General features: G+C 35.1%; 1 protein-coding gene across 25 annotated transcripts in view; it reads right to left on the bottom strand.

Moving 5' to 3' along the window:
* The window catches only part of SCMH1 (Scm polycomb group protein homolog 1), a 162,367-nt gene that overhangs the window by 90,738 nt on the left and 44,861 nt on the right, over positions 1 to 26,768 (bottom strand). For 10 of the 25 annotated variants that reach the window (XM_074305431.1, XM_074305432.1, XM_074305456.1 and 7 more), the window contains 3 exons: positions 17,979 to 18,059; positions 3,013 to 3,081; positions 1,794 to 1,817 (listed from right to left, as the gene is read on the bottom strand). In XM_074305431.1, the coding sequence (XP_074161532.1) occupies positions 1,794 to 1,817; positions 3,013 to 3,081; positions 17,979 to 18,003 (118 nt within the window). In that variant the 5' untranslated portion in view covers positions 18,004 to 18,059. Of the gene's footprint in view, positions 1 to 1,793; positions 1,818 to 3,012; positions 3,082 to 10,488; positions 10,758 to 17,978; positions 18,060 to 26,768 lie in introns of those variants that run through there. The other 15 variants (XR_012488523.1, XM_074305437.1, XM_074305439.1 and 12 more) reach the window with 9 other exon arrangements.

Here is a 26,768-nt window from a genome sequence, read left to right on the forward strand (position 1 = left end):
ACTAGCATATGATAGCTTTATTTAAATATCTGAAAGGCTGCTATATAGAAAAGGAGACAGATAAACTATTTCATTTCAGATAACTCCATAAGAGTTTACAAGAAGTAAATTATGGATAAAGATACAGAAGAAAACTGATTAGTTGAATAAGCTGTCTAATAAGCTCTCTATAACTGACATTTAAGAAGTAGGATGCTACAATCCCGTGGATACTTCATTAAATGGGAGTTTGGTCATGAGAGGACTCTTGGAGTTGTCTTTTGGCCCCAATTCCAATTCCAATTAACCTTGACATTTTGGCTCTAAAATTTTATGTTAATTTCATAATTTTTGAACACAAGTCACTGAGGCTAACAAAAAGGAATTGAGTCAGAATCTTTGAGAACTGTTAGATTGTAAAACCAAAGTAAAAAAATGGATTTTCTACAAATTGATCATGAAGTTATATTCCATGTGAGCTGTAAGTTCAGGCTGAATGTGCCAAGTCATTATTGGGAATGTGCTAAGAAATGTCTAAATAACAAAAAGAATAGGTTTTTTTAAAGCCTTGTATGACACTCTGAATTGGCAAAAAGGGATTTAAGTTAATACAATTTCCCCCTACAAATCTGCTAGAGAAAAATCTGTATTCTCCTTTTTAGTTCACCAATGAAGTAAATCCTTCATTGGAATTAGGCAACTTGTTCAGGTCTATCAAAGCCAATGATCCTGATGGGATAAGGAATCATCATCCCCTAAGTCACTGTGGTACTTTTAGAAAAAAGAAAAATGTTAATAGATTATTCAAACATGCTTCAGATTTAGATTTTACAAAATTATTTCATTAACTTCTTTAGCTCACTTCCAGGTTTTAACATGGCCATTCCTATAGGATTGTCTAACATTCTTCAGGCCCTACCATCTGACTAGGGTAAGTAGTGTGCAGTATGAAGAATGGATGGGACCCATAGGTGATGACTATATTAAATGTGGACTATACTCTTTCTTTTTTCTTTTTCTTTTTTTCCTTTTTCTGAGGCTGGGGTTAAGTGATTTGCCCAGGGTCACACAGCTAGATAGTGTTAAGTCTCTGAGACCAGATTTGAATTCAGATCCTCCTGAATTCAGGGCTGGTGCTCTATCCACTGCGCCACCTAGCTGCTCCCAACTATACTCTTTCTTAAGAGTACCTTTGCTACCTTTCTTAAGAGAAATTTGCAATATGTAATATGAAATATGAAATACCTGAACTGGAAGAGACCAGGAGACTTGAATACTAGCTGCCATTCTATGTTAAGTATGCAGGGACTTTAATGGACTCTAAATAGTGAAGCCTGTGATTTTAAATCTTATGTCTTAAAAGTTGAGGATGTAATTATCAAAACTATTAACTTTGTTCCTCAATTTCTAGTCACTCAGTTAAGTCTCTACTTAACTTTGGTTGGGTAGGCTCAGAACTCTGGAATTTAATCATTGATGGAACTTAGAAATGGCTTATTTTGAATCTTGGTTCAAGATTTAGTTCTATTTGAGATTCTTATTTTTCTTAAGGTAATTATGCCTTCTTTCCCAGTTAGTTTTGTTTATAAAAGGGGGGTCACTTGATCTTCTAGGAGGTAACCATCTCCTAATTTGATTTCCTGTCTTCATTCAAGACGAATTGATAGTACAAATGAACTATAAGGGCTTCTATTAGACAAAGGAAAACATGGGTTTCTTCAGCTTGGTACAAAGTATACTGAATTGTTGGTGTAAGTGACTTACATCATGTTATGACTTCTTTGTTTTATAAAAATGTAGGTGAAATAGCTTACCTAGTTCTAGATTATCAGCAGCTTCTGTTAAAGAAGAGATGTTGCAACATAAGTCAACAAACCACCACATAAAATAAAATATAAAGAGCCCTGCAGAGACAGCCCATTCTGGCTAGAGCCCTAGTAGGCTCATTCATCCCCTTATATACAAACAAGTCTTGTGATAACTGATGTCAAATAAACATCTTCCCAAATCTGCCATTCCCCCTAACTTCTCCATATGGCACCTTCATCCCTACAGTTACTCCAAACATGATGATGATTGATCTTCCTTCTCTATCATCCCAAAATTAATCAAATGCCAAAGCCTGTCAATTCTATATATAACAATGTCTCTTGCATCTGCTTGTTCTCTTCACTTCCCTAGTTCAGAACCTTCCTAGTTCAGGTCCTCATCTTTTCTTGATAAATCCTCTCCAACAGCCTCTTAATTGGACTTTTTACCTCCATTTCCCCCCCTAAATTCCTTCTAGTTCTATTATTTATGGATCTACAAGCCTATCAACTCCAACTTATCCTTCCTTAACTGCTTGAATAACTTTCATAATTTAGTCTTCTCACAATGCTACTCTTCTTTAAAACCTTTATAGTGACTCCCCAATATCAAATGAAAAAAGTATAAATTTACTCTGATATTTCTATGCACAATATGGTTCCAATTTCTTTTACCTCATGCTTCTGTTCTATTCCCTTTCATGTTCTTTATATTTTAAGCAAATTAGACTCCCCTGTTTTGCCCCCTACATAGCTTGCTTTCTCTAATCTCAGTGCCTTCCCCATGTTGTTCTCATAGTTGGAAAAGACTTCCTACTTCATTTGGAAATGGATGATCCCTTTCTTAAAGGCCTAAATCAGTCACAACCTTCTCCATAAACCCTTCCATGAATCTTAGGGGGAAAGTGCTCATTCCTTACTTGAACTTTTCCTGGCATTTTGCTTAGACCTCTCTTTTGCATTTATTTCATTTTCCCTTATAGCAAAATTATGTGTGTACATTTCATTTCCCAATATTAGATCATATTTCCTTGAGTAGGATCTTTGTCAAGTTTGTATGTGTATCCCCAATAATAGCAGAGGGCCTCACACAAAATAATCCCTTAATAAATGTTTACTGAATTGAACTGAACATCTCCATGCTTCAGAGATATTCCATAGGGTAGGAATATAGATATTCACAGATATTTCATAGGCTAGGAAGCAGCAAAGGAAATTTTCTTACCTTGGAACTGGGATGTGGGCTCTGATGGTCGGCCATATTTGTGCTTTCTACCATCTTTCCAGTCTATTGCTAAAGGAAAAGAAAAAGCATACAAATGAAAAAGAAATTCAAAATATATAGAATTTAGAATTGGAAAAGAATGAAAACTCATTTACTCTAACTCTCTTATTTAACAGATAAGAAAATTAAAGGCCAAAGAAAGGGTCTCATTCAAGGTCAGAGAGGTAGTAAGAAGTAGAAGAGCTAAGATTCAGCCCATTTCAACATATAATAATACTTCGCTTTAAACAAAGCCAGTATCTAAATATTCAGACAACAGAAAAGATAAGAAATACCAGATGCTTAGTCAAAAGAAGTCTAAAGAAGAATTTCCCAAAAATTCTTTTAAACACTTCCCCACTATATATTATTTCCAACACAAAAATATTTGTTTTATACAAAACTTTTCAGAAACACATCTCTTATATGAAAAGAAGCATACATGAAATAATCAAAGAATGCTTATCCTTCTGAACTTTTTAAAGTAGCATATATTTCATTAATATGAGAGCATATTCTAGCATACAGGTAAATAAATACCTCACCATCCCAGCTCAATATGGGCTTCTGAGAACAGGGACTGTTTCTGCCTTTCTATCTTCTAGTGTTTGCCATAAAATAGATGCTTAATAAATGTTTATTGATTTAAAATAATGTCTCTATCTCACTGTAAGCAATATGCAAAGTGGAGTGGTATAATATAAATAACATCAGATTTAGGTTTTAAAAATCTGAGTTCAAATCTTAACTATGTCAAATGACTCAAGATGAATTCTCAGACAAGTCCCTCTCCTTTGCAGGAGATAAGTTTCCTCTTATGACTAAATATTCTTTCAAATTCCTTCTAGTCCCCATCTGTACTTTTACTTGGCTTTTTTTTTTTTTTTTTTTTTTTTAACTGATACACAGGCTCTCTTGAGGTTAGGCTCTCCATTTCTACTCCCACAATGACAAAAATGATGCCAAATTAATAACCTTTCCCTACCACTTTAATACTTAACTTACAATCTTTGAATGGCCAGTATTAGCTGGCTATACAATCAATTAGCTAGTCCATATAGTCAATTCTCTAATGAGATGTTGTAATAAAAAAAGTAGAAATACATGGCACTCAAATCTTCTTTGTTATAAAGATTCCTGGATTTGGAGGGGGGAGATCTGGGTCCTAGCCCTAGTTCTGCCATTAATTTCCCATGTAATCTTATATGTCATTTTTTTTCCTGTTCCTAAATTTCCTTTCTGGTTAGAAGATCTTCAAATACTTTCCAATTCTAACATTCTCTGATTCCATATTTGTAGTGACAAAGACCTCACACTAAAGTAAATTAGATTTTGATTTTTTTTTTAATATTCAAAAATATTTGCTTATTCAAAGAAAATATTTTAGAGAGAGATAGATTTTTAATCTCTGGAAGTTAAGACCATTTCACATTTCATATCTGTCATATATGTCCACTACCTATAAAAAAAACTTTGAAACTACTCATAATAAGAAGAATTGTGGGGACAGAAATCTGGCTCTGAAATCCTAAAAAAAAAAAAAAAAAAAGTTCAATGACAATGCTCTAGTGGAAAACTTTAGAAATATTTCATCTTATTTACCACATTTATTTACCATTTAAAGAAGAGAGCAGGTTAACAGAATGGACCAAAGACTCTGCATAAGAAGATAATGCATATATACTAAGATAATCACCAAAAAGACATATTACTTAGACATAAAGACATCAGAGGAATAAAGACAAAATTACCTGGCAGATCAGTGAAGAGGGGAAGAGTTCATGACCAGACAAGAAATAGAGATGATCACAGAAAAGAAAATGGACAATTTCAATTACATAAAATTAAAAAGCCTTTGCACAACAAAATATACAACTAAAACTAGGAGGGAAACAGTTACTTAGGGAAAAAAATCTTCACACTAAATTTCTCTGAAAAAGGTCTCATTTTCAATATATATAAAGAATTAATTCATATTTATAAGGATATTCTAATTGATAAATGGTCAAAGGATACAAACAGGTAGTTTTCAAAGGAAGAAAGAAAAACTATCAACAGCCACACATCTCAAATCACTATTAAAGAAATGCAAATTAAAGCAACTCTAAGATTCTACCTTACACATATCAAATTGGTAGAGATGACAAAAAAGAAAAATACCCAGTGTTACAGGAAAATTGGTGTCCTTAATGAACTGTTAATGTAATTGTGAATTAGTCCAACCACTCTGGAAAGCAAACTGAAACTAAGTCCAAAATGTCATTAAACTGACAACTTTAGTCCCACAAAAGTTGTGATCCCACAACTAGATCTATTATATCCGAAAAGAGAACAAAGTGGAAAAGAACCCATTATGTACAAAAAGTATTTGTAATAACTACTATTTATGGTGGTAAAGAAATGGAAAGTAAGGGGGTACCCATCAGTTGGAATATAGCTAAAGAAATTATGGTATATAAATGTAAGATACTACTACTATGCGATATGATCAAAGGGATTGTTTCAAAGAAATTGCAGAAGATTGTATGAACTGATGCAAAGTAAACTGAACAGAAAAAGGAGGAATAATTCATACAACAACAACACTGTAAAGACAAATATCTTTCAAAGACTTAAGAACTTTGATCATTAAGAACAATGACCAACCATGCCCTCTCATGGTAGGAACAATGAAGCATGCTATTCACCTCCTGTTGGAAAGGTGATAATTGATACAAGATGCAGAATAAAATATGAAATTGTTTTCCTGATCTCACTTTCTTTTTTTAATGGCTTTTTATTTTTCCAAATACATAGAAAGACAGCTTTCAACATTCACCTTTGCAAAACCTTGTGTTTCAAATTTTTCTCCCTTTCTCCCTCCTCTAGACAGCAAGCAATACAACATAGGTTAAACATGTGCAATTTGAAGTCTGAATTTTTAAACATGAGAAATGTGGAAATTTGTTTTACTTTTCTATTTTTATTTTTCAATGGTGCTCAAGAAGGGAAAAAGGGAGATGGGAAAGGGAGAGAAAATAAATATATTTTTTTAATTTGGAGAAAGAGCAAAGTGAGCAGAACTAGGAAAACAATTTATACAATAACAACAATGTTAAAGAATACGCTGAAAGATTTAAGGATTCTGAACAATGCAATTACCAGCCATGATTCCAATAGATAGAAGATGAGATATATCTCACAGAGATAGACTCAAGATACTAAATAAGACACTTATTTTTTGGATGTGGCCAATATGGGAATTTATTTTATTTTACTTTGTAAATTTTATAGAAGAGTGTCTCTTTTTTCTTTTTTCCAATGAAGTGTATGTACAGGAGAGAGAAGGGGCTAGAGATAGGTTCCTCTGATTCTCCCCCTCCTCCCCCAAAAAAAGGGTGAGAGAAGAGGGGGGAGGAAAGGAGTGAGAGAGAGAGAGAGAGAGAGAAAGAGAGAGAGAGAGAGAGAAGATAAGATTAGATGAAATCACTGATATACAGGCCAGCTTTCAAAGCTGAATTTATTATACATACACCTAAAAAGAAAAGCAAGTTTTACATAAAAAATTAGCAGTTTCACGAACAAGCTCCTTCTTCTGTCCTAAAGTGGTAGTGTCCATTTTATTTGTTGCCAAGTTCAAATGAAAACAAAGAGGCTCCCCCTCAAAAATAAAGAAAAAATAAAGGAAGACCCACCAATAGTGGAAAAAAAAAATAGCATAAACATACTGTCAGGGATTTGGATTTGCAAGAAACTTGGAGGCTATGTAGTACAAACCTCTTATTCATAGATGAAGGAATTGTGACCAAGAGAGTTTAAGTGACTTGATTAAGGTCACACATGTAAGAACAGAGCTGGTAATCAAACCCTGATCTTTTGACTAAAAATCCCAAATTCTTTCACAGCTCCGATCCGATGGGGCACCCAATCTGATAGGGCAGCAAAATAGACCCAGAAATCAATAAGCTGAGAAGAACAAAATATAATAATAACCACAGATTTATGGTGGCAATAATAATAGCTCACATTCATATAGGTTTTTATGGGTGATATTGCATTTCCTTCACAACTATTCTATAAAGTGAGTTGTATACAGTAATTTATAAATAAAGAACAATTTAAATACATGATCTCATTTGATCTTCCCTAAAGCTCTGTGAGAGTATTTTGTGTAATGCATTTCTTTCTTTTTTTTCCTATCAATGGCACTTTATTAAAGGGTCCATGGTTTCCCCTAATGAAGAGGACCTCAGATTCTCTTCATGATCTGAGTTGCCTCCTCCTTCCAGAGTATGATGCATTCTTAAGCAATTTTGATAGGTTCATAGAATACTGAGCTGAAGGGAACTTAAAAACCATATAGTTCAAACTTTTCATTTAATGGCTGGGAAATGGTCTAATGCACTTTCTAAGAGGTTCAGTCACAATAAGCCAGATAGTCACTGAATGCTCAGAACCTAAGGATCCTAGAGTAGAAGGGTCTCCTGGAATCAACCAATCCAAAGTTTCTTAAATTATGAGTTACAATCCCACATGGAGTAACAGAATGTGGGGATCATGAAATATGACTTATTATCAGTAAATATTTGATTTGTATGCCTATTTTATATATTTACATATCCAGCATTATGTAAAAATTTCTCAGGCAAAAAAGGATTCCAAGTGGGAAAAGTTTGTTTTTTCTATTTCAACTTTATTTTTTCAAGTTAATTATTTTATTTTTTGTGGTTATATGTGTGTATTAACTTTTAAAATACACATTTCTTCAAGAATCATGTTGAAAGAGAAAAATTAGAACAAAAGGGAAAAACCGTGAGAAAAAAAAAAACAACAGAAAAAAAAAAGTGTACATAGCATGTGTTGATTTATATTCAATCTCCACAGTTCTCTTTCTGATTGCAGATTTCGTTTTCTATCATAAAGTTTATTAGGATTGTCTTGGATCACTGAACTGCTGAGAAGAACCAAGTCATAGATGATCACTGCACAATCTTGCTGTTACTGTGTACAATATATTCCTGGTTTTGCTTGTTTCACTCAGCATCAGTTCATGTAAATCTTTCCAGGCCTTTCTAAAATCATCTTGTTCATCATTTTTTATAGAACAATAATATTCTGTTACTTTCATATGCAAGTGGAAAAATTTTAAGAAGCCCTAATCTTGTTCAGTCTATAACTGTAGGAGACTTAAAAGACAACATAAGATAGAAAACAAACAAACAAACCAAAAAAAACCCTTTCTAGGCTCCAATTCCAGATGTGATACTTATTAGCCATATAAAATTGAACAAGTTTCTCTACCTTTCTGAGCCTCTTAAGTGTGAAAATAATAAAGGATAATAAACACTTAAGGATGCGGATATGAAATATATTATTTATCATAAGGTTGTTGTGAGAAAAGCACTTTGTAAATCTATCATACTATATCATATCTACCAACAATAATTTATAAAGTGATTATCATGTGTCAAGCACTATGCCTGCACAGTAAATATGTGATATTTTCTTTTCCTTTAAAAAAAAAAAAATATGTTGGAACTCTGTCTTCCCAGAAATCAGCCGGAGTCAGGATCACTAAACGTCTTTATTCTTGATCTTTCACAGTCAAGGTCAGGGGGTTAGGTCTAACAATCTCAAATACACTTTCCTCCCTCAAAGGCCTGGAGAGACTGAGTCAGCTTCTGTGTCTCCATTTCTCTTCCTTCTCCTACTCCTCCCCCACACGTCACTTCCCCCTCTTTGTCCCACCAATAAAGTCAGCACAGAACAGCTGGGGAGGGTCAACCTTCAAACAAGTTAATAGGGAACTGTCCAACTGGCAATTAGTCCCATGTGCTTCATTATCCAAGTGCATTGCTCAGTTCTAGCCCTTTACAATAATATATAGTTATTTTGTTCTTCCCATTTTCTTACCTAAAAGAAAAAGCTGGCATTGGAAAATCTAGTTCTATAGGCAATGGCATTAGCATAGAAGGCATTTCCCTTTAAGAGTGAATCTAACCATGTCCCAAAGTTATTAAATCATGCATACCCTCTGATATGGCAATATCATTATCACTACTATTACTATTAATTATAAAAATAGTTAGAATTTATATAGTGCTTACTTTATGCCAGGTACTATGCTAAACACTTTACAAATATCTCATTTTATTTCTGTATGTAGTTTATTTTACTAGGTCTATAGCCCTATGAGATTAAAGAGAGAAAGGATACATATATACGAAATATTTACAATAACTCTGTTTGAGGTAGCAAATCACAAAGCAAAGAATTAGAAAATGAGGGAAGTGCCCATCAAATGGTAAATGGCTGTACAAATTATGAATGTGATAGAATATAGTTATGCCATAAGAAAATCTGAAGGAGGTGGTTTCTGAGAAATCTTAGAAGATTTGAATGAACTGATGCAGAGTGCAGTAAACAGAACTAGGAAAACAAGGAAAACAATTTATACAATACCAGTAATATTGTAAAAACAATTCCAAAAGACTTGTGATGAAACAGGCCTATTTCCTGAGACTTTTTTTTGGACATGGCCAATGTGGGAATTTTTATTTGATTATACATATTTGTAATAGAGGTTTTGGGTTTTTTTCTTAATGGGGATAAAAGGGGAGCAGTGAGAGAGAAGACAGATCTTAATTTGAAAAAAAAAAAAATTTTTGTTTAAAAATGAATCAGCCTATCCCTCTCTATTCCCTCCTTCATCCAAAATCCTCCCTACATTTTTCAAATATTGGGTGGTGGAAATTGCAAAATCAACTGCTTCTTATTAAAACTTGCACAATTAAACATTTAAATTCCAAATCTATCACAGAAAACCACTTTCATTCTCTATGTGCATTAAAATACACCAACATAAAAAGGCCATTGCTTTATGCATTCATGATTCTATAACTGCAAATAAGAACTTAGCACCTACCTACCTTATAGGTTGTTAGAAGAAAAGAATTTAAGTCCTATAATTTTTTGAGAGGTAGGACAATGTAATATAAGTATAAGAAGTACTATACTTAAGAATCAGGGAAATGTGTGCTCAAATGGTGGCTCTGACAAATATTAACTATATTACTTTAGGTAATCTAGTTCTCAGTTTCCTTATCTACAAAACAAGGAAAATAACATTTATACTGACTCTTTTCACAGGATCTTTGTAAAGAGACACTCTGGAAATCTATATTAAAATGCTATAGAAGTTTTGACAGAATGCCAGGCCCAATGCTTTCTATGTATGAACCAATCACAAACATCAAGAAAAATAATTAATAGCAAACTCTAAAGCTGTTTATGTTTAAACATAAAGAATTATTAAGCTTAAAAGATTTCTATTATGCTCTTACTTTCCAGAGAACCTAAATCTGGCAATTTAAAATCTTAAACTTGCAAAAGACGTGTCCAATAAATCCAACTACTTTTGCTAAAAATGTATGACATAAAGCAAAAGAAGATTCTTACCTTTCAGACAGGGCTACACGTTCTAAGGACAGATGGTAATGGTTTGTAGAGCAGCTAAACTGTTTTAAGAATCCTTTTAGGTATCTGAGCAAAGCTTCAAGCTGCCCCACCCTACCTTGAAAAGTCATACTCCTGATGGAGATGATGTCATGGCTTTATAGAAACAAAGCCAAGGTGCAGTCCAAGGGTAACAGCACCACGAAGAAAGGAATTCTTTAATTCATTTTCCCCAGGCAAGTCCTTCACTCATATTGCCTCAGCATTCCCATCTGCAAAAGAGGGACAAGAAATCCTTATTACTAGGCAGATCTAGTGAACTGAATATTGAACAGGGATCCAGAACTGACTTCCTACACTAGATTTTAAGTAAAGATTTTAAGATTTCCTATATTTCATTTAAGATTCTCTATATTTTAGTTTCTCCATGTATAACATGAGGAGATTAACACATAATGAATTATAGAACTTTAGAGGTGGAAGGGATAGATCACCTAATTGCATAGAGGAAGATACAAGAGCATGCAGCAAGATAGTGACAGACTTAGGAGAAGACGCCAAGTTTCTTGACTCATCATTAAGTCTGTAAAGTGCTAAGACACTCAAATAAATAAACACTATAATGACTAAAAGTCAATGACAATCATAGAAAGATATGGAAGTAACTAAGTGGCTCAATGGATAGAGTGCTGAACCTGGAGTTAGAAAAAGCTAAGTTTAAGTTGAGTTTCAGACCCTCACTAGCTTGTGTGACTTTGGGCAAGTCATTTAACTTCTGTTTGCCTTTAAAAACTGAAAGAGGACATTGGCAAAACACTAGTGTCTTTGCCAAGAAAACTCCAAACGGGTCACACTGTTCATGACTGAACAACTAAACAACACCTCTTAGAATAACACACAGGTTTAATAAATATTTCAAAGGCTGGACACATTGTAAAAGAGTAGTTTTTAAAGACATAACTTATTTTTACTTAAAATGATATTATGTTATAAGAAGATAATTGTTGCCACAAACTGTTCCTTAACTTTGGAAGCTAGTTGAGATTTACAGGGAATAAGTCAACTGATCCAGTTCATTTTAAATAAAGACACAGTGCTAATATAAGATATATTTGACCATAAAATACAAAACAATTATTACCAGCCAGATAAGCAACACACAAACTGGGTCAAGAAATCCCAGCAATCTCCCAAGGAGCCTTAGGATATCACAGCCAAGAATTTCAATCTCTACCCAGAAGTTTTCCTGATTCTGACAATAGCTTTATGACCATGTCACCTATCGTTCATGAAATTCAACTACTACTCGCTATAAAAGTGGAAGAAATAGGACTTGTGCTACCTATCTTAAAGGAACATTAGGAGGAAAGCACTTTGTATACCTCTAAGCTTTAACTTTTGGCTCCTGCTATTATAAAAATATGAATCGTTATTATTACTCTCTTCCTATTACTGAATTACAGACTCTAACAGAAAATGATAACAAAAGTTGCCAGAAGCTCATGGACTATTTAACTCTTACAAAACTCTACAAAGAATATATTGGACAATTTTGACTAAGATGAGAATGGAAGTACTGTTATTCACAAACCTGAACAACCATTCACATCAGGAACTCTTGGCTGAGGCCCTGTGCACACTGCTAAAGGAGGAACAGAATAGAATAAAGTTCAATCACTGGACTCAAAGAGTTACAATGCCAGAGCAGCACAGATGGTAGTTAGGATTGCCTGTCTCTTTTAACCATAGCTATTGTTTATTGACAGCTATTAAGTTCAGGTAACTTAATTGAAAGAATTGAGGCTTTCATTCATTCATTTATTTTAGGCAAGGGACAAGAAGGAACAAGAGAGAGAGAAGTCACAGCTGTTTAAAGTTCTTTAAGGTATAGATGTTTTTGAAGATGTAGACCAAAGGAGAGGAAGCAAATGTAATATAGTGGAAATAATAACTTAAATTCATATATTATGTAATTTGCAAAACTCTTTAAATATAGTACCTAATTTAAACTACATAACAATAACTGTACATCTAACAATACATTGTACAGACATTGATACTCCCATTACACAGATGAGGAAACTTGGGCTGGGAGAGGTTCAGTAACTTGTCTGTGTTCATATAGCTTAGTAAGAGTCAAAGGCAGGCTATGAATCCTGCTCTTCCTGTCTACAAATCCAACATTCCTGCCTACAAATACAGCTGAATAGAGGTTTAGGAGCCAGAAAACCTGGATTCATATTAAACCTGGATTCATATTCCAACTTTAATATATTAGAGATTTAGAGCTGGGGGGGACTATGGTAATTAACCCAATTATAACACTTTAAGAGTTGTGTGACCTTGGGCAAGTTACTTAACCTACTGATCTCAAGGATCTCAGGGGTGAACTACTAGCTGATCTTTGAGCCTCCTCTCCTCTCCAGTCCTAAATCCTGTGATCCTCAAGGAGAGAGATTTTGTCATATGTAAATATGGTGTCTGCCTCAGCATCTAGAAGCATTTTACTCAAAGTAAACATTTGATAAATGTTTGTTAAACTCTATTACATTGTATACTATAACTAGCTAACATAAAGTCCTTCATAAAAGTATGAACTTATATATACATAAGAGACAGAACTCTCCCAATTTGACACATTCAAGAAATGCAGGATAGTGAACAGAGTTGCCCAAAGCTAGTTAATAACAGTCTAGAACTAGAACATAGGTCTCTTGGTCCCCAGAGCTGATGCTTTCTACTAGACTGTGCTTCCTCTCATTTGTTCTATTGTGGCCAGACCAAATGGATGGGAAATAAGAGTTGTGGGCTGGGTCAGGAGGCTGTCTGATTGATCTGCCTGCCTTCTTTTATAAGCAGATTCACCAGACCCAGCTTTCCCTCATTTCCTTTCACTTCATTAAAGGATGAGCAGTAATAAAGAGAGGATAATGCTTCTTTGAGATGATCCATCAGAAGATGGGGGAGGAGGAGAATTGAGCCAGGAGATCTTCTCACAGGAGGCAATAAGCCTCGTATGGATGTGGCAGATGTGAACAAAGAAGACGGAGCAGATCCCCTCTCCTTGGCTGCGTTCCCTGCCCCCACTCCCTATGCTGCAGTTGCGCAGCTTGACATGCACACAGATAGGATGGCACTGGAGAACATCAATATTGCTTTTAACAAGAAAGACGCCCAGGAATAAATGGATAACAAAGATGCTGAGAGACTGGGGCATGTCCTTTGTTTCCATGAGAGCAGTGCTGTAAGACAGCCCTTTCTGAAAGCAAACAGGCAGCCCTAGCTGTTGTGGGAAACAAAATGGGATACAGGATTTTTGGTGGAGGTTAACTGGGGATTCATTAGACAGCTCCTTGGCTGATGCCAGCCAGGCAGACGCATAGCAGTAGTGCTCAGCTCACAGGAAGCAGTGTAGTGGGGAAAAATACAGGCCAGGTGGGAACACACTCTTGACACTAACAGAAAGACTTTTTAAAAGAGGATCACATAAAACTTATCCCACCTATTTTAACAGTGAGGAGCCACTGTGAGGATCAAATGAGTAAACCTATAGAAGGGGCTTTTTCAGAACTCTGACAAGTAAGCATTTCTCTCCCCCCACTAGTTTCTTTCCCTAAAACCTTAACTACTTTATTTCTTTGCAGAGTAAACAATACAGGTGTATAAAGTATATGAAAAAGATGAAGATAAAATGGATTTATATACATTCAAATCCTTTATAATGTACTGTGGGGGCTGGCCATTTCAAGAAAATCTCTAAGGATCTTTTTTGGAAGTGAATGACCAAATTGAGCTCTTCTCTAGGTCTGATTTTTATATAATACATCTTCTTTACTTTGTCATTTTTATCTACTTCCCAAATCTGAGGTCAAAGAACTCAGATTCAAGTCCTGGCTCTGTCATTTACTAACTATAAGAATCATGGAAAATTGGGAAATGAATGTAAACTGTTATTTTTACCTTCTGAATCCAATTCTTCCTGTGCAACAAAAAATTCGGTTCTACACACATATATTGTATCTAAATTATACTGTAATATATTTAACAAATATAAGACTGCTTGCCATCAGGGGGAGGGGGTTGGGGGAGGAAGGGAAAAAATCTGAATAGAAGTAAGTGCAAGGGATAATGTTGTAAAAAATTACCCATGCATATGTACTGTCAAAAAATGTTATAATTATAAAATAAAATAAAAAATTAAAAAAAAAAAAAAAAGAATCATGGAAAATTATGTACATAATCTCCCTCCCTAAACCTCCATTTTTCTAATCATAAAATGAGGGGACTTTGATGGGATGATATTTCATTTGTTCCTTCTCAAAATCCTATGAGCTTGTCATCTAAAGTTATCTAACTTCTTAGGGTCATGGAATCTTATCTGCAAAAGAGAGGGACTGGACTAGAAGCTATGTCAGGTCCCTTCCAGATATATGCTAATTCAATGAGTCTGCCTTACCCTTGGCTCTTAACAGATAGCCTAAGGCTTATGGCTAGATAACATATCTGCTATATCTTTTTCTTTCAATTTTTACAGGAAAATCTTGAATCAAGTCCCTAAACATCCCTCTGCATTATGTATGACCTGGCTTTTCTGTCTTTTATACTGTTTTCCCAGAATCTAGTCTTGTTGATTTTACCTCCAGAACATCTCTTGCATCTATATACCCTTCTTTCCACTCATACATTTAGGTCTTCATTGGTTCTCACCTAAACTACTGTAATAACCTCTTAAATGGTCTCCCTGACTCCAGTCTTTATCTGTTATGTTCCATCCTCCACACAGCTGCCAAACTGATATTGCTAAAATGAAGTTCTGACCATATCACCTCAAAAATCCTATTGTCTCTAGGAGAAAATACAAAATATTCAGTCTAATATTTAAAGCTCTCTATAATTTGGTTTCTACTTCCATTTCCAATCTTGTCACACCACACTTCCCTTATAAAGAATACTGTTCCACAGACAATTCTCAGACGAAGAAATTGAAACTATTTCTAGCCATATGAAAAGATGCTCCAAATCATTATTAATCAAAGAAATGCAAATTAAGGCAACTCTGAGATATGACTACATATGTCTCAGATTGGCTAGGATGACAAGGAAAGATAATGCACAATGTTGGAGGGGATGTGGGAAAATTGGGACACTGATACATTGTTGGTGGAATTGTGAATACATCCAGCCATTCTGGAGAGCAATTTGGAACTATGTCCAAAAAGTTATCAAACTGTGCATACCCTTTGATCTAGCAGCGTTACTACTGAGCTTATATCCCAAAGAGATTTTAAAGACGGGAAAGGGACCTGCATGTGCAAGAATGTTTGTGGCAGCCCTCTTTGTAGTGGCCAGAAACTGGAAACTGAGTGGATGCTCATCAGTTGAAGAATGGCTGAATAAATTGTGGTATATGATATATGATAATATATGATAAAATCACATATTATGGAATATTATTGTTCTGTAAGAAATGACCAACAGGATGATTTCAGAAAGGCCTGGAGAGACTTACATGAACTGATGCTGAGTGAAATGAGCAGGACCAGTTGATCATTATATACTTCAACAACAATATTATATGATCACGAGGCCCTCTCCAATAATGAGATGAACCAAATCAGTTCCAAAAAAGCAGCAATGAACTGAACCAGCTACACCCAGCGAAAGAACTCTGGGAGTTGACTATGAGCCACTACACAAAATTCCCAATCCCTATATTTTTGTCTGCCTACATTTTTGATTTCCTTCAGAGGCTAATTGTACACTGTTTCAAAGTCCGATTCTCTTTGTATAGCAAAATAACTGTTTGGAAATGTATACACATATTGGATTTAACTTATACTTTAACATATTTAACATGTATTGGTCAACCTGCCATCTGGGGAAAGGGTGGGGAGAAGGAGAGGAAAAGTTGAAACAAAAGGTTTTGTAATTATCAGTGCTAGAAAATTCCCTATGCATAAAATTTTTGTAAAAATTAATCAAATTAATTAATTTAAAAAAAAAAAAGAATATTGTTCCAAACATTGTTCCAGTCGAACTAGTGTGCCACTGGTTCCACATTTCTAACATTCTATTTTCTATCTCTGGTGTATTTAACATATATAGGATTACTTGCAGTCTAGGGAAGGGTGGGGGGGGGAGGAAGGAGAAAAATTTGGAACATAAGGTTGAATGTTGAAAACTATCTTTGCATGCATTTTGAAAATAAAAAGCAGGGGCAGCTAGGAGGACAGAATGGATAGAGCACTAGCCCTGAAGTCAGAAGTCAGAAGAACTTGAGTTAAAATGTAACCTCAGACATTTAACACCTCCTGGCTATGTGACCTTGGGCAAGTCACTTAACCCCAATTGCCTCAGCAAAAAATAAAAAAAAATTTTAACAAAGCTATTACTTCTAAAAATAATGATGATGATGATTACTATTCATATAATCTTTTAAGGTTTACAACATGCTTCAAATATTAGCTGATTTTATCCTCACAACATCTCTAAGAAGTAAGTGCTATTATGATCACTATTTTATAGAAGAAGAAACGAAGCTGATGGAAGTTAAGTGACTTGGCCACTTAGTGGTCATACCACTAATAAGTGTGTAAGTTAGGATCTGAATTTGAGTCTTTTTGATGCCAACTCTAACACTTTATCCACTGCATTGTTAACATTTTGCCATCATTTGATAGCAATATGAGATAATGAATGGAGGTATTATTACACCCATTTTTCAGATAAGCATTTTGAGGCTCAATAGAGTTAAAAGTCTTGCTCATAATCACTCATTAATAAATGCCCCAACAATTCATTTTGACCTAGATCTCCTAACCCCAAGTACTCTTTTCATTGTGGCTCAAGGCATGTCCCACTGTTTCAAACCTCACTTCCTCTGAGAATCCTGATCCTCTCTGGTCTCCTTATTCTCCTCTTCTACTCCCTTTAATGTTCAAATCTATCTCATATTCATTTATAGTTGTCTCCAGTTTGAAGATTTCTGGCTTAAAGTTCTATGCCTCCCATGGGCACTTTAAAAGTAATCCATACTTAAAGCTAAAGAAATGACACTTGTATGATGGAATATAATAGATACTTCAAAGTAGGGGCCACTTGTTTTCTGTTTCTAGTGGCTTTTTCCACATTATTATCAGCCTTATCCCATAGCAGACACATTCAACCAACTAGTTTAAGAGTTTGCATTTGTACAATACTTTTAACTTTTTCCCCCTTACTTGCACATCCATTGTCTCCCTTTGCTAGTGTTTATAAAGCATCTACAGTTGGTGTTGGCATGCCTGTCCCTGGCTTAGATGTTACTGTTAGTCTGTGACTCTCAGAGGGTGGACACTGCATCTGCAGGACAGCTGAGGACAAAGCCAACAACATTCTATGGGAACAAGGCTCCATCATTCTGCATATTCTGGGCTTCCATGATTCAAACATTCAGACACAAGACAAAACAGGGAATTCTCTTGCTTTTGTTGTTCCCTTATGTGTCCACTGACCTTTTTGAGGGCTGGCTTTTTGCATGACACCACCAGCTATACTAAATAAGAGATTGTTTCTCCTTAGCAAGATGAAGAAATCTAGAATGAAAGAAAGAAAAATTAGAAATGTGAACTCTCCTTCAAAGTTATTTACAAAAATGTCTAGATAATGAAAAGTAACTAGGGGCCAATTTATCTTCTGTCCCATTCAGAAACTTGAAGTCTTTCTCCTACAAGATAGGAAACCCCTTGAAAGCAAAGACTGAACATATACATCTTTTCTAAAGTACAATTAAGAGAATGGAGGAGTAAGAAGTAATGGCTGAATTATTGACAATTTTAAATTTATGACAACTTTTTTTAAAAGTATGTTACACAATGACCTTTGTGATCCAGTTGGGAGTAGACAGACTCTTGAACAGGTAACTAACACTGTTAAAATTATCGTTTGAAAGGAGCCATAGAAAAATCATCTAGTCAAACCTTCCTTTTACAGATGAGAAAACTGAGGGAAAGGGACTTGCCTAAGGTCTAACAACCAGTCATTGGTTAGTTCAGGGTTACACAACAACAAATAATCCCCAGGAGGACTGGTTAGAAATTGCAAACAGACTAATTTAGACTTAGTGAAAAGAAAACTTTTTTTTAAAATGATAGCTTTTCAACCATGAAATGAGTTGCCTCAGGAGGCTGAGTTTACATTCCCTAGTGGTCTTCAAGCAAAGGCTAAGTGACCACTTGCCTAATATGCTAGAAAAGAGATTCTTTTTCAGCTATCTGAAGGACTAGATTGCTGTCAAGTCTCCTTCCAATTCTGAAATTCTGCCTAACACAAGCCTAAAACTGAAGAAACACCAAAGTGCAAAAAAATTTTTTAAAAACTCTATCTTTTATGATAAAGAAAAAATATTCAGGAACAATGTATACTAAAGAAAATACTAAGAGTATTAAATTATATAGCATTCCAAATTTTCTTCTGATCTTGTTTAAAATACTCACATTTTAGTCAGTGTGTATTTTTGCTTACTTTACATGCACCACAGCCATAATACTTTATCACATGTTGGCTAACCTCTTAGCTAGGAGCCTCTTCAAGATTAGCAAGTCTAGTTTTCAGATGAAAGATACACACATTCAATTGCTAGGCCACACATGAAGCTCTTTCAGTTGAGTAAGACCCACTAGGGCTTCTACTCTACTAGTAGAGCTTTTGAAAACCCAGGATCACAACTAAACCAGAATGAGATCTATACACAGAGTCTCCATACTTGACACTATTCTAAACATTAATATTTGGATGACTATAATTCCTCAACTAACTTTAGGATCTAAAATAGCTACATTCGGAAAGCATGAAATAAGCAAATACGTTAAGAAGAGGTTTTTCCTAAGTATTAATATAACTCATTAAAATAAATTCAGCTGAGCTCACATAAAATTATATTATGCTAAATCAAAAACATAACATCCTTAAAATATGTAATCATTGATTATTAAAATGGAATAAAAGGAGCAGGAAAGGTATATTGGTGATATAATAATAAAATATCGAAACTTTAAAGAAAAAGCTAAGCAAAGATTTTCAAATCTGATTTATTATCAAAGAAGATCCCAGCCATTTTATCTAAAATAGTAATATAAAACTCACATAATAGGTGATCAAAAAATGTGATTGAATGAAAGAACTGAAAGTTGGAAATAGAAAACAATAAACTAAGAAGCAGTATGAGGTATTTAAATCCTTGGGCTCCATCTTCCCTCATACCATAAAGTTCCACTGTAGATATGTTTTCTCTTAGAGATGGAGTTTTCTATGTCTCTAGATGAGACAATGTCAATGCAACAGACTCATAGGAACCATAGGGGAAAACAAAGAGGCATAACCCTAGTCCCAGATATAAGGAGATCCCCATTTTCCCTGGGTAGAGCTGTGGGATAGAAAAGGGGACAATGTAGGCAAGAGAAAAATTCAGAATATATGTGAAAAAATGTAACTGTACAAAGCAAAAGACATGTCCTAAAAAGCTCTTGTTTTGTGCAAGCAGGACAGTCCTCAATGCAACAGGACAGATGTATCAATTTCTGTTCAATTCCCCCAAATGAAGAGTATTGCACACTTAGTACAAGCACTTGGACAGAAAGAGAATATTGACAGCAGACTTATCTATAAAAACAAGGCAATGTTATTTTTCCTGGAGATTTGAAATTGAATGAAATCTATCTCCAAAGTGAATCTGAAACATATTTAATGACCAAAGACATATAATTTTTCTAGTGCCCAAAAGACAGAGCTATTTAAAGGGGATTAAAGCAAGCTTAAATCATCTAACATTGTTATTGTGACTATATATATGTATGTATGTGTGTGTTTGTGTGTGTATGTGTGTATAAGTATATATAAATATATCTGATATAGTCAATAAAAGGGAAGTATGTAAAACAAAGTAAAAAACAAAGTGTGTAGCAGAGAACAAAGAACAACCTATAAGGAAGCAAAGAAAAGATGGATACTCATGAATATAATTTCTTCTACTAGTATATATTTTTTGAATTGATAATTTATTATTATCATATATTTTGAATCCTCTCTGATGTTCTGCTAGACATATGAAAATGTTCTGCTTTGTTTTGTTTTGTGTTATTTTCTGGTTTTTTTTTATTCTTTTTTTTTTTTTTTTTTACATAAAGAAGAAAAAAAAATATCATGCAATCATACTTCAACAATGGGGCCATGGTTAGTTACCCTCTCAGCATTCATCAAGAATGACAATGTTAGGACAATGCTCCTAGCACTGGTCCTAGAATTACATTTCAAACCCTGAAGTCACCTCAGGAATAATATAGTTAGTAAACAATCACTTACTAACCTCTCACACTACATAAGAAGATCGGATCCTCTCAATGATATCCCTTAGAGGAGAGAAGAGGTGGGATTGTTTAGTCTCTGCACCATAGCGAATTATAAAATTCTCATCATTAGAAACTAAGACAACCAGTTACATGGTAAGACAGCTAGAATTGTTTGGTTTTTCTTATGTTAAGCTGAACAGTGCTGTCTAATCATTTATATTCCTTTATTCTACTTCTGTCCTCTGAGACAATACTAAACAAGCCTGCTCCCCTTACAGCCTTGCCTGTTAAGATATTTAAAGACAAGAATCATGTCCCTTCCCTCATCACCCTTCTCTCCTACCAATAAGATCTTCTTTTCTTTAGGTTAAACATGTTCTTTCAACTTCTCTTCATATGGCATGATTTCACATGATTTGTCATCCTCTAAACATGTTCTAAGCCATCAATTTTCCATTCACTTTAATCTACTAAGATATGCTATAAGACCTAGCTAGCACTTAAGAGCCTGACATACAGAAAGCAATAGATAAATTCTTATTGACCAATAAAAATTTTTTAAATTAGAACTGTCCAAAAAAATAGAATGTGTTGTCTCAAGAGGATTCCTCTCTAATTATGAGGTCTTTAAGCAGAGGAAGGATAATCACACTTGTTAAAGGGGATACCTACTTAAGCTTGAATTAGAGGCTTCAAGTTCTCTTCCAGATCAGACAACTAAAAAAATCCCCATAAGATAATAAACTATGACTCTTTGCAATAAGCACAATGATTTAAACAACAATAGTAGGTAAATGGGCCACATGGACTGATTCCTTCAGTAAATACATCCTCTTGGGCCAAGCTTAAGAGTATGGGTTAGGAAAAGTAGACCTATTTATACCTGCTTTTTGCACTCAAAAATCAAAAAATTTTCCCTAAAGCTAATTTATGGGTTTGGAGTATGAAAACTCAGTTCTTAAGTCATTATTTAGCAATCCTAAAGTATTCTCTTTTGGTCAAATGTTGTAACAATCACCAGCTAAATTACATAATGATAAGTACCTATCATGTCCCATGCTATATAGTACACAGATATCAAAAACTCAAGTTTTCTGGGACTGTATTTGGCCTATAATACTCCAAAGCACAGCAGAACCAGATTAAAATGTAATTTAAAAATAATAAAAGGAATAAAAATGCAATAAAACCAGTAATACTAATATATGGTTTTCTAAGTCAATATGCAATCTTCAGGGATCTTTCCCTAATGTTTATTTCTCTCCTCTCCTGCCTCCCTCCCAGTATAGATAAATGTAATGTTCTCTTCTCTAAAATATAATGTTCTCTGGGAGCAGCCTTCCTTTTAGTTCAGTGTATAATCACCCCAAATGCAGCCAGGAGTTAAAGTCCAAATCCTTTATTGTTTCAAGTCTTGCCTCCTTCCTGGGGCCCAGTTAGCTTTCTTAGAGGCCAATCTCTCTCCTTGGTTCCTGAGAGCTCTTGCTGCTAGTCCTTTGCCTCTGTCAGCTGCAGCCTCCAGCCAGCCAGCACAAAGGTAGAAGTTGGAATCTGACTGTGGGTCTGGCCCTGAGAGGTTCTTGTTTATATAATGTACAATGAGTATACTCCAATCATTACATCATTAGGAAACCATTATTTGTTGTAGAATTAAATCAATGCTAAATTAGATTTAATCATTGTCTCCTCAATTCCACTTAGTACCTTGTTTCAAGTTCTGGCCCATAACATCTCCTTATAGGATCAGATGAATCATACTGAACCATGCTAAATTAGATAATTATTGTCTCTATCAATTCCACTGTCATAGTACCTTGTAAGAATCAAAACTGATAAATACAAGAAATAATCACTGTTCCAATGGCACTCATTTGGAAAAATACATATAACTACCATTTAATATTACATGGCTTTAAATGCCAATTAAAAAAGATTTAATAGAAAACATAGGTTAACAGTAAATAAAGTGAAGGTTACCCAGTGTAAGAAATGCTGAAAAGTTGGGTTTTCTTAAGTTGCAAGCTTTGAGGTAGTATGGGATAATAGGATCCCACTCACCTAGGGTTTTTCAGAATATGAGAGGTTAAAGAAGGTTAAGATTTCACAGAACAATTAAGTGATCAATAGAAACCTTGAGCAAACAAGGAATTGAAGGGCTAGGGAGGCATAGAAGGATTCAGCCAATCAGGAAGTCTTATGGTTTTGAGAAAACCACAAATTTAAGATAATAGCCAATCCAGCCCAAACTAGTTGGGGTCAATGACCAGACTTGACTAAATCACTATAGCACCTGCTTAATAGGCTAACAACATACTCCATAGGAGGAGTTTTCCTCCATTTTTGAACATGGGATGTATGATGAAGGGGACAGGGGGAGGGGTGAGGGGGGGGGAGACACATATTAAGGGGAAAAATCAGAAAAGATTATCAGAAAGATTGTAACCTGGAAGAAATGAACCAATCCATTCTCTGAAGGGAGAGGCTGCACCACATTAGCAAGTATAAAAGTTCTCTCACTTATGTGCTCTTGATGCTCCCTCTTCCTGAAGAGGAGTGGGGCTCCCCTCAGGCCAGAAACGTTAAGATTCCTTAAGATTTTTCTTTAATAAATTTTCCTGGATATCTGATTTTCAATATCAATAGTGTATTTCTAACATTTGTATTTAAAGACTTTGGAACTTAAAAAGAATTTATATATCTCATTTGATACTCAACAATAGCTACTTATGAGGTAGCTATAATAATAACAAAAATAATGATTAAAAATAAAGCTCTATAGCTTTAAAGTCTGTAGATGTTATCTCATTGTCCTCACAACAACCCTGGGAAGTAGATGCTATTATTATTCTCATTTTATGATGAAGGAAACCGAGACTGAGAGAGTCATACAGAGTCATGTAACTAATAAATACCTAAGGAGGGATCTGAACCCTTCTGAAACACAGTAAATTCTATGAGGCACTGAACTGGGGTGACTGATGAAGAATGCATAGAAGAAATGACATAGAAATGGCTCACTATCACCTTCATGATCATATGTAAAAAGCCTATTATCCATTCAAAAGTCTGTCATTTCCTAATTTCCTCCTGTTGGAAATAACATTCTTGATACTAAAAATCAGATATCAGGAAAATTTATTAAAGAAAAATCTTAAGGAATCACCTTATCATTTTTGGCCAGAAGCCCTCACTCCTATTCAGGTAGAGGGAACACTCAGCATTCTGTGGGGGAACCTTTATACTTGCTAGTATAAAGGTATAAAAGTATAAAAAAAGGTATAAAGGTATAAAAGTATAAAAAGTGCCTCTCTTCAGAGAATGGATTGGTCCTTTTCATCTGGATTACAATATTTTTGATATGACTACTACATGTTTGCCCTTCATATGTATAAAACATGCCCCCCTTTCATCATACATCCCATGGTCAAAAATGGTAAAAAACTCTTCCTCTAGGATGTGTTGTTTAATATTCAATTAGCCTATTAAGCAGGGCAGTAGTGATTTGGTCAAGTTCTGTCATTGACCCCAACTAGTTTGGGCTGGATGGGCTAGAATCGTAAATTTGTGCATAGTGACAGGTCATCTTATTACCCCCAGAAGACCTGATTCTGGGTATTTTCAGTAGCCATCTCCCATGCCTCCTGGCTTTTCCAGCCTCAGATCCAGCTAAAATTCCACTTTCTATAGGAAGCTTTTCCTGGTCCCTTTTAAAACTAGTACCTTCTTTCTGTTAATTATCTCCAATTTATCCTGTCTATAGTTTGTCTATATACAGATGTTCACATGCTGTCTCCAGATGAAAAGGACCAATCCATTGTCTGAAGGGAGGCACTGTTCCCCCAGAGTGCTGAGTGTTCCCTCTTCCTGAATAGGACTGGGGGCTTCTGGCCAATGCTGGTTCTTTTATTCCCAAAGTTTATCACAATGGCTAACACATAGTAGCTATTTAATAAATGTTTACTAAGCACTAATCCTAGGTCTGCCACTAATTAGCTGTGTGACCTCTCAAGTAGGCTGCTTTCCCTCAGAGGACCTCAATTTTTTTTCTCTAAAAGATCAGGTGTTCTTAACATTTTTAGTGCTATGAATGCCTCTGATGAGGTTTAGAATTGGGGTAACTAAATGAAATTAGGGTTAATTGAGATCTAGTGGCAGGTTCAGGGTACAGGGAGTCAAATGGAGCTCCCTTGCAACCCCTTTGGATTAAGCGCAAGGCTACAGAGTTAAATGAGGTCTAGTGGCGGTGCAGAGTATCCTGTAAAGGAAATTACAGGCCCGAAAACCTAGATTGATAAAGGAGATTTATTTGGGGGTTTGGAAGTAAAATTAAAGAAAGGTGAAGGTAGAGATAAAAGGGCACTGGAAATAGGATTCCAATGGACAGAGATCCTTAGCATGCCAAGCATAAGGCTGACATGCTTGGAACCTCTGCAAAGAGAGAACTCCAGCTTGGCTCTTTTATAATGAGAGATTTAGCTAAAGGAACCTGTGGGTGGTGTCCCACTTTGGCTCAGATCTGGGTGGGGGTTGTGAGAGCCCAGATCTCCTATTAGAATTCAAAAGGGTGCTTTTGACAGGATTTGTGAATCAAAAGTCCTAGCTTCTTGAATTGATAATGCATCAGCTAGGAGGGGCTGGGAATCAGAAAGGAATAAATCAATCTGAAAGGATTAGTTTCTTAAAGGGAACACAACCTACATCACTCCACCATTCTGGTGAAACTTATGGAACTCTTTTCAGAATACATAGGAATACAGTAGGAAATCAAAGGTTTAGCAACATAAGATGCATGTTTTTTTCCTACCCAAGTTCCTGATTCCTTGGAGGAGTCCATGTTCTCTAGGATTAAGAACTAGATAATCTCTAAATGCTATTCTAGTTCTAATATAAAGAATTATATAAAAGCTCCTTAGAAGATATAGCAGATCCTATGGCTAGCAAAATAAACAAACAAACAATAAAACAAACAAACAAACAAACAAACAAATAAATAAATAAATAAAATAATTATTCAGTACTTGGGTACAATCAACAGTCTAGTTATTACCTATAGAATATTTTCAGATAGGACACATGTCTCTTTTGGGGCTATTCTTTTTGCGTATTAATAAAGCTACAGATTAAATGTGAAGCTTCCTTGGCCTTTAACCAGAGAGGATATGAAGCAACTAAATTCTCAGTAAAGATCTTTCTAGAAAGAGTTTTTTGAGTTGATCTACTGAGGACTTGTGCCACAGTTCTTTTTTAATGTCCTGACCCAGTTTCCCTAATTGTCCTATTCAGCTACTCTGCCTCAGGTTATAACCATTCCCTCTTAATGTTAGGATAAAGGTCTTATATCTTAGACCTTAGGCTATACTTATTCCCTCTTAATGTTTGATGGGATAAAGATCTTTATTCATTTTAGACCATAAGAATATCAGGAGCCTCTCCAGTACCTCCCTCCATCATGTTATCCTAAGTGCCTCCCCCATTAGGTCATGCCCATCCAGGTATCCCCCCCATTATGCCATTGTTTTTGTTACCCTATAAAAGAATCCTGTTGGATTCTTTGGGATGATAGTCTTGTTCAGCCCTGGGACCAAACCATGGATCCATTTGGTCCCAGTAAATCTCTCCATTTAATAAATTCTGTATTGAATACTCTAATCTCTATCTTGTTCAGTTTCTCCAGCATTACAGAAGTAGTATCAATAAGACCTGATAAATGACTGGCTATGATAGTGAAATGGTGAAAAATCACAGAACATTCCAAAGCTGCAAATGTGAATCCGTGAAAGCATAGTAATAGATGATGGAAGTGCAGGAAATAACATTTCCCTCCAAACAACTTTAAAATAATGCTGCAAATAAAATCCTGGAGTTTCGGAGTCAAGAAAAGGTTAGATTGGGACATTTTTTAAGTCCAAGACAATTTAGGAAGGTGGCACCGACCTACCTAGTCGATGCCTGTTACAG

The sequence above is a fragment of the Sminthopsis crassicaudata genome, chromosome 3 (genome assembly GCF_048593235.1).
Source record: "Sminthopsis crassicaudata isolate SCR6 chromosome 3, ASM4859323v1, whole genome shotgun sequence".
Taxonomy (NCBI): Eukaryota; Metazoa; Chordata; class Mammalia; order Dasyuromorphia; family Dasyuridae; genus Sminthopsis; species Sminthopsis crassicaudata.